The sequence below is a fragment of the Phragmites australis genome, chromosome 6, assembly GCF_958298935.1.
Source record: "Phragmites australis chromosome 6, lpPhrAust1.1, whole genome shotgun sequence".
Taxonomy (NCBI): domain Eukaryota; kingdom Viridiplantae; phylum Streptophyta; class Magnoliopsida; order Poales; family Poaceae; genus Phragmites; species Phragmites australis.
The window spans coordinates 33,549,724-33,558,843 of NC_084926.1; the positions used below are offsets into that span (position 1 = coordinate 33,549,724).

Below are 9,120 nucleotides of genomic sequence, written 5' to 3' on the forward strand. Positions count from 1 at the left end.
AAATTATCTTTAAAATTTAATAATTTCCTAAATTAATTGAGCTTAACACCAAGCTTAAACCTAATTAGAAAGTTAATTATGTTGAACATGAGTGTGAGCATTTTTTTCATGAAAGTGGTTTCATCAATTTTGGAGTTATCAATAATTAATTATGAATTAATGAAGCTTAAACATATTTCATTACTTAAAGAATTCTTAGGAAATATTTCATGGCTCCTAGTATTTTAACATGTAAATTATGATCATACAAATATAACAAAATTGGTTTCACTATTTTTGGAGCTATACATATTTTTCTATGCATTTTACAAGTTTTAGCCGGATTAATAGTTGAACAATAAACCAATTTTGCATTTTTTGATTTACCTGAATATTTATACGCCCTAAATCTTTTTGCACCAGGGTGAGGCTAGCCACAGCGGCTGATAACGGGGCCGGGCGTGCTGACTCTGGTCAAGCAGCCAGGAGGCCAAGCTACACAGCGACAACGACTTGGCTGGACTCACCGGCGGCGAGCGGCAGCGATCTTGACCTGGCTGAGGCTACCACAAGCAAGATCACAACTCATGAAACCCATTTGAGGCACTCGCAGTAGCCGACAACAACCGGAAGATGGCCGGTGACGGCACACGGTGGCGTTAGTACCACGGTGGCGCGGTCCAGCATGCCGGCGATGAGCAGAGGCGCAAACGGGCCGAACAAGGATACCTAGAGCTTAAACTTGTGCTAGCAAACTCAACGACATGACTACTGGCCGATGAGCCCAGCTACGGCTCGACCGGCGGCGTGCGTAGCGGATCAGCAGTGCAGGTTGCGCGACGGGTGACGCGCTGGCCGCAGGCTAAGCCCAAATTAAGGTGCGTGCAATGTAGAGAGGGCAATGGGGAAGCTCACCACATTGCGGGTTTGGGAAATGAAACAACGATGTGGTGGCTCGATGGTGAGGTGCAGAAAGAGGTCTCCAGAGACGAAGAGGACGGTGGCATGAGTTCAAATCCGGTGGGGAATAGGGCGAAATTGGTCGAGAAACACGACAGGGAGCGTCATGCGTGCCTCCATGGGGCTTCACACGGCTGACCTAGGGTTGAATGGAGCTCGTGCGTGGTGGATTTGGCATTGGCAGTGCATGTGTGCTGTGCTTTGCTCTTGCGAAGCTCGGCCGAGTGGGAGCAGAACGGAGAGAGAGAGCAAGTGAGGGAGGAAGATAGAGACGAGAGGGAAGGGGATAAGGCACAGCCAACATCTCTGGAACATGCTCAGGGCGTGACTCGACTGTCATGACTCAGTTGCCGGCCTCTGAAGTTAGCAACGGCGGTGGCCAGAGAAAGGCAGAGAGAAAGAGAGGGGATGGGCCGCGATGAACGATAGCTGCCAAGCAAAAATATCCTCACCTCTTTACTGATCCAATTGGAGATCTTCCAAGGCCCCAAAAATTGTGGGACAAATTTTGTTGGATTCTATAATTCATTTACAACCCATTTTAACTTGTTTGGCCTAAAATGGCCCAGCCAATTTCAAATTAAAATTCTCCAAATTTGCAACCTCTTGCAACTTTAACCAATTTTTAAGCCTCCAATTTAATTCCCAAAAATTTGGAAAAAATCACTAATATTCTTCACATGTCATGGACTAATTTCTAAAATTGTTCCAACCCTATGTTTCATAGCAATTTTGTGAGCTCCTTAACAGAGCATATATTATTGTTAAAATAACCCTTTTTGTTAAACATTTAATTTCATTAATTTCGGGCTCAAAACCTTGATTAAGATGCTCATGAGTGCTTAATGATATGCTTAAGCATTTTGGGTTGTCATAGTTACAGATTTATATTTTGTCGCTACATCAGAAGCAAGACAATCACAAAGTATGCATTGGCTGTGGGGCAAGAAAGATGATGTGGATGGTTACTGAAGCCTTCACTCAGTTTATGGTCTAGATAACACACAATAGGATAGCTATGTTGAAGTATGCTGCTCAAGTTTGTCGATGGTGTTCCTGAGTGGGTTAACTTGCTAGTAATATCTCTTTGTTATAACTATGGAACTTTGTTGTTTTGGTTTTAGTTTGCTCTTTCATGCACGATGCTATTGTGGTTATCTTATCGGAATGTCTCTCTCCCGGTCGGCTGAAACTTTTTTTTAACACTCAGTCATCTAAAATTACATATTGTTTAGTGTAAAATTATAGTGTTATGAATGCATAATTTTAGTAGAAAGATAGTGTGATTTTGAACTGCAGATATAAATAACACATGTGAACCATTGGATGTTGACCTAATGGGTGAGAGGGTGTGACTGAGATCAATTTTGTTTTCACTCACCTGAGAACGAGTTATTCCCTTATCTTATTGATTGATAATAGGTTGAAGATGTATTTTCTTTTAAATCAATTGCAAAACAAGTGCAGATTTATTGAGAATATATAGTTCTACAAGGACCACGTTGAGGGCAGAAGGGGCTACATTGATCCTTGTAATGTTGATAGCAATGTTTGTTATTTAAACAATTAAAGTTGGTGGTACTCTAATATAGACATGCAAACTAAGATAACTTTGATATTCAGATGCCAACAAATTGAGCCACAATTGAGGTAGCACTTGAATTGAGGTAGCTTCTACTACTGTTAGGTTCGGCAAGCTGTCCTTATCCAAGTGATAAATGATCAGGTCTAGCAGAATCTCGGTGTTGTCTGTGCCGACTTTCCAGCGTATACTTGTACTTGTTGAGTCAGCATTGCCACCACGGCGCCACGAGTTTAGTCAGTCGGAATACCATGCCAGAAAAAAAAAAATCAAAACAAGGTTGGTGCCGTTGATTTGCAATCCGACGGTTCACCCCCCGTAAGAAAAATCCTTGCACCCTACCTGAAGCAGCCAAACAAAAGAGGGAACAGAGTCGCGCTGTGCGTTGCAAGCTTTTCGCGTGTGCGCAGCCGCAACTTTTCCTCTCCCATCTTTCGCGAGGGCGAACCCCCCCCCCCTTCCCCCAATCCACTGATCGATCCATCGGCGATGACGCTGGGTAGCTCCGGTGCCGGATCGAGCGTCGTCGGTGAGCAACCAACCTACTCCCCTTCTCTTTGCCCCCCAGGAATTTCAGCCCTAGGATCTGCCGTCCCCGATCCGATTTGGTCTTTGCGTGCCGCGCCCGATCTGGCCGCGGGTGATCCGGTTCGAGCAGGGATCGAGAGGAATGGGTACGGGATGGTACTAGTCGGGCTGGGTCATGTCGGAGTGACGATTGTTTGATTAGGTGGTGCGACGCGGATGACCAGAACCGGATGTGGGGTTCGAGGAGAGGCCGTTGCTAGATGCGCGCGAGATTAGGAGCCTGATGGATGTTCTAGACTTGTGTGTGTAATTAGAGGTGGTTTCCTAGGAATATTAGATTGATTCTTCCTTCTTTCCTAGAAAGTAGAATGTTTTGGCATGTAGGGTCTACACGGGGGGAGCAGTGGGGTTGGACTGCGTATTTGTGCATCTAACGCTCTTGTTGGCTACATGTTTCCCCGGTAGTGGTTTTTTTTTTTTCTCTGGTAACTCGAATGGACGTTGTATCAATGGGTGATTAGGGTGTGGACTGTGGAGGGTAGCACTGCAGCTGTGCTGGTGGTTTTCAAGGGAAAAGAGCGATGACATACTTTCTCAACAACATACTGTGCCAATAGGTCTGGTTGATTCTGAGCCTGGTGGATGAAAGAGGATCCATTTGGGATCCATATGCCGCCATGGCACTTTCATCACTTGTCTGGGTTAATTAGCCTTTGCTATGGGTGTCTCTTTTATTCAATAGTGAGCTTAGTTTGCTAAAAGTGCATAGAAAATGAGAGTAAGGGGTGAAATGGAGACAATTAGTGCAACCTATATTTCTTCTGTTTCTTTTTGCCCAAACAAGGTTATTTCTGTTATTCATGTATGACACTATGACTTGTACCGTTGTTTTAAACTGCTAATGATGATTTGTTACCTAGGGTAAGTTTCAATGTTTTTATACAAATTAAAGATGAACAGAGATAAAAATGTCCTCTTTTTTGTTTTTCATTGGGGACAGTCATGCAGATGTTTAGGAACTACCCACTCTGCCTAATCTACCAACCATAACAATGCAAGCCACAAAAATGATCATGCCATGATTTTTGGCCATTTTGTGCGAGATATTTGTCCAATGTTATCCGTTGTGAGAACGTAATAATCCCTCTTTTCTGTTAGTTTTATGTTTCTGCACCTTTTTCATGTGTGTGCACACATGTGGTGCATCAAATCTCTTGCTCTTCTTGTGTTCGGCTTAAATAGGCTTTTCGTTAATGTTGCTTGTTGCTTCATACCTAAAGGTCTTTTATTGTTATGAAGAGTATCTTAGGCAGGAGGAGAATCATATTAGATGCAGATATAGTTTGTTAGTTTAAGTTAGTTTGGTTGGTACTGTAGTAGGGCGTTATTGTAGCGCCGAACTAGAGATAAGATTTAGGATCAGATTAGATTAGTTAGAGAGAGGATATATTAGTTAGTCTTAGAGATAAGGTTTGTTAGTTCAGATTGACAGGACCAGCTCCTATATAAAGGAGGACGTATCATCATTGTAAGCAAATAATGAATTAATAAGTTTAGTCCACGTAAATTAGCTGCTCAGAGCCTTTTTGAGAGGGCGAGTACGCTTCGCCAGTTATCCCTATCGATCCAATTAACCCAACCATATCATCTTTAGTATTAGAGACCTATTGATCCTCTGTCGTCTCCTTCATGACAGATTGCGTCTTCCCATCCTCCTGGCTGGGCAACACGCGCTTGCTCCCAACCTGCGCTTGCTCCCAACCCGTGCTGGCCCCCTTCCGTTGCTTCACCTTCGGCAGGTCTGAAGCCCCCACTTGACGGGCCGTCACTCCTCCGCCTCGTGTCACTTGTCCCCATAGGTCGACCTCTTCGCGTCGCCCAATGTCTTCCGCCCCCACCGCCCAACATCGTCCGCCCACCGTCGGATCTCCTGGCCCCAGCCTCCCCTGTGTTGGTGCACCTGCGCCGCTCGGCTGGCCATCATTCCCCCGCCCAGCGCTGTTGGCCCCGTTCGACGCCGTCCTCCCCGTCATCTCCGTTCCGTCTCCAGCACGGACGCCCCTCCTTTTGTGCCGGTCGGCCTCTCCGCGCCGCCTGCACCCGCCCGATGCGGTTCTTCCCTGCGCTGCACGGTCGCCTCAATCTTGTCGCGTCGGGCCGCCTCCACACCGAGTCAACGCCTCCTGCTATGCCCCAGCCAGGCGCCTCTCGAGCCGCACCGCCTAATGTTGTTCGCCCCTGCTCTGCCTTTTCGTTGACCTTTGGCTGCCGTTGGCCGAGTCTTGCCCTCTCGAGCTCCGTCGGTGCTCGCCTACGCCGGCCTTCTTCTTGCGCACACGTCCGATCAGTCATGGGTAATCCTCCAACCATGGTCGACTTCTCGTCCAAGCTGGATTGGATTTTGCTCGCTGTAGAACGCAACATCAAGGACATCGCACACATCAAAGCACAATTTTGCTCCCTCAACGTGGTTGTCAATCAGCTACTGAGCGAGTAGATCGCGCACGAGCCCGGCGGCTCTGGCATGGGCGATGTTGGAGGCTCTGCTCCACCACCACCGAATACTGATGAGGTGCTGCGGCAGTCTGCCGTGGCAGAGGCACCGATGGCTATTAACGAGGGAGCGAGCAGTGAGATTGAGACGATTGAAGTTCACATCAAGGAGGAGCAACGAATCCAGATCTTGCAACGGATATCATCATCTGCGCCAACCACCGGGAGATCCCATCCGTCATCGCCAGTCCAGTTGTGCTTCCCCATGTTGGCGCCGACATCCACATTGATAGCTCGCCGTCGAGGACTTGTGCACGTTCGTCGGTGTTCGCCTTGCTGTCGGTTGACATCATGCCTTCAACAGTCACTCATTCCCCTAATGACAACTGCAGCCAACATCGCCGTTGTCTTGGCCATGACACTTCAATCCTCGTTTGCCAGCCTCGCGTCCATTCGGATTCAACACGGTCTTCAGCCTTGGCCTCTTCCTAGCATCTCGAGGATGAGCTGCAAGTTGGGGGGATGCAGTGTTATGGAGAGTATCTTAGGCAGGAGGAGAATCAAATTAGATGGAGATATAATTATTTAGTTTAAATTAATTTGGTTCGTACTGCATCAGGTCGTTACCGTAGCGCCGAATTTGAGATAAGATTTGGGATTAGATTAGTTAGGGAGAAGATATCTTAGTTAGTATTAGAGATAATTTTTGTTAGTTTAGATTGATAGGGCCACCTCCTATATATAAAGGAGAACACATCACCATTGTAAGCAAGTAATGAATTCATAAGTTTAGTCCAAGTAAATTAGCTGCTTAGAGCCTCCTTGAGAGGGTGAGTACTCTCCATCCACCAACCCAACCATATCATTGATACAGTATGCTATTGATTTAGCAGATCACTAGTAGAAATCATTGCATTACCTGCTTCTGTAACTGACGGATAATAAAAAATGCAGTTCCTAGAAACTTCAGGCTATTAGAAGAGCTTGAACGTGGAGAGAAGGGCATTGGTGATGGGACAGTGAGCTATGGAATGGATGATGCAGATGACATCTACATGCGATCATGGACTGGTACCATCATTGGCCCACACAATGTGAGTGCACAATGTTATCCTCTCGAGTATTTCCCCGTTGTCTTTCTTGAAGATATAATATGTGGCCAACCTTTGAACCACTACTAGTCTGTAACTTCCACTCGCCACCTTACATTTTCCCTGTATCATGCTTTTTTGAATTATTTTAATCTCCTATAGCTGTTCAACAGTGGTGCTAGATGCATAAATAGGATTAAACTGCCTGGGACACGTAGGAATCATTCAATGTTCATAGAGGCAGTCTTCTCTTAACGAATTTGCCATGCTACTTTTCCCCATCAAATTTCTACCCTTTTTGTCTAAATCACTTCCACTTCCTCTGTTTCTCTCTTGACAGACTGTTCATGAGGGTCGCATCTACCAGCTAAAGTTGTTCTGCGATAAGGATTATCCTGAGAAGCCACCATCTGTCAGATTCCATTCAAGAATCAACATGACATGTGTTAATCACGAGACTGGGGTGGTAATCACTCTCTTCTCTCTCACTTCACACGCGCACGAGCGCACACATTAACGACTAATTTTCTGATTGGTATATCCATTGGTCTGGGTGCATGTAGGTTGATTCAAAGAAGTTTGGTTTGCTTGCAAACTGGCAGCGAGACTACACAATGGAAAATATCCTAATCCAGCTCAAAAAAGAGATGGCTGCCTCGCACAACCGCAAGCTAGTGCAGCCTCCAGAAGGGACATTCTTCTAAAGAAGTGTTCGCCGGCTCATTTCGGGATTCAACAACAGTAACTGATAAGTTGTTTCGTGGGAACAAAAAATAGCCTCTACATCTGGTGCCTGCGCTTGTATTTTAAGTCTTTTTATGTATGCCCTTGTATCTGTGAACCGCTGTGAACAATTGAAGTATGTACCGTGCAATTTGCGTGATGGCTGTTGAGGATGCTGAGCAAAGCCGAAACAGCTGTTGTTTGGAAACTTTTGCAGGTTCTAGCGATGTAATCGAAGAATCTGAAGAGTAAATGAATGGACAAATGCAGCTTCTTGGTACCTTAATACCTCTGTGCGTGTGCTTCAACTATGTTTCCCTTCGATATGTGTATAATGGTGTTTGTCTGGATATCATATTGTATCTTGGTTGAGGTACATGTGGGTATCGTGCTCGATGGGAGCAGTTATGTGCATTTTTTTTTGGCGCACGGGCATTGTGGGATGGGTACCTGCGAGAGTGGGACCGGGTGCAGGTCTCTATCTTCGCTCGCGTGTGTTCATGGGTAGACCTGAAATGCTCCTCTGATTCTGCCCCTTCCGTCCCTATCTCCGTTGGACGTCGTTTCTCGCTCTTCTTTTATCCTGCTCGTGTGGACGAGCCCGTGACACCCTGGGCTTATCTTTCTCTTGTTGCCTGTTTGTCTCTCTGCCAAATTTTCTCCTCTATGCCTATGATATTAAGGTACCATTACAAATCCAGAGCCTTACTAACCTACTTACAAGCCTATCAAAGAAGAAATTGACATCACCCCTCCTATATGTTAAGATTTAACTGATCAACACCACAAAAATACATATAGCAGTACCATACTAACAATATAAAATATCATAGCAAAAGAAGAACATGTCTCAAACATACACAAGTACCATGACAGGTCATTCATATAATAAGAATGACTAAATATCACCAAACTGACATTACAACAAAATACATAAAAGATGGAGGTGATCGCACGTGCAGGTACCCATCCCATATGCTTGCAATCACCTAAAAACATATGGAAAGATAGTAAGAGTGAGATTTGAAAATCTCAATAAGTGAATTACCATACAGATTAACATGCTATAGTTGATTAGACATCCATCTTTATCAAATAGACATAAAGAACGCATTTCTTAATGGACCCATCTCAGAATTGATATATGTTGAACAACACCTGGGTTTCGAAGATCCCAAGTTCCCATCTCATGTCTATAAACTCTATAAGGTACTCTATATGTTTAAACAAACTCCTAGAGCATGATATGAGTGACTTAAGAATTTTCTAGTCAAAAATGATTTTGAAATTGGGAAAGTTGATACTAATCTCTTTATTAAAAAGCTTGATAATAATTTATTGGTGTGCCAAATATATGTCGATGATATTATAGTACTAACAAATCTTTTAGTGAAGAGTCTAGTAAAATGACGATCAAAAGGTTTGAGATGTCAATGACGGGGGAGTTAAAGTTCTTTCTAGGATTTCAAATCAAACAACTCAAGTGTCGGAGGATGAACTCCACAAGCGGGGATCCGGAGGGACCCCCTTTGAGATTCGGCCGGGGGGATGATTCTGAATCTACCTCGTACGTGAAATAAATGGGAGTAAATGAGATGCAGGTGGAATGGATGATCGGATGCAGGAGAAAATAAATGCTCCAGGGATTTTAGACAAGTTCGGGCCGCACGGAGCGTAATACCCTACTCCTGTGTGTATGCTATAAATGCTTAGGGAATGCCTCTATGAGGATCTCTCGTGTTACAAGGATGTTTGTCTAAGTCT

At 44.8% G+C, this 9,120-nt stretch overlaps 1 protein-coding gene across 1 annotated transcript; it reads left to right on the forward strand.

Annotated features, from left to right (window-relative positions):
* The first annotated feature begins 2,889 nt into the window (after positions 1-2,889).
* Positions 2,890-7,642, forward strand: LOC133922268 (ubiquitin-conjugating enzyme E2 variant 1C). The gene is made up of 4 exons (XM_062367513.1): positions 2,890-3,050; positions 6,497-6,636; positions 6,974-7,099; positions 7,197-7,642. Exons 1-4 carry the CDS (start codon positions 3,011-3,013, stop codon positions 7,335-7,337), a joined length of 447 nt encoding a protein of 148 aa, XP_062223497.1. The 5' UTR covers positions 2,890-3,010; the 3' UTR covers positions 7,338-7,642.
* The last annotated feature ends 1,478 nt before the right edge of the window (positions 7,643-9,120 follow it).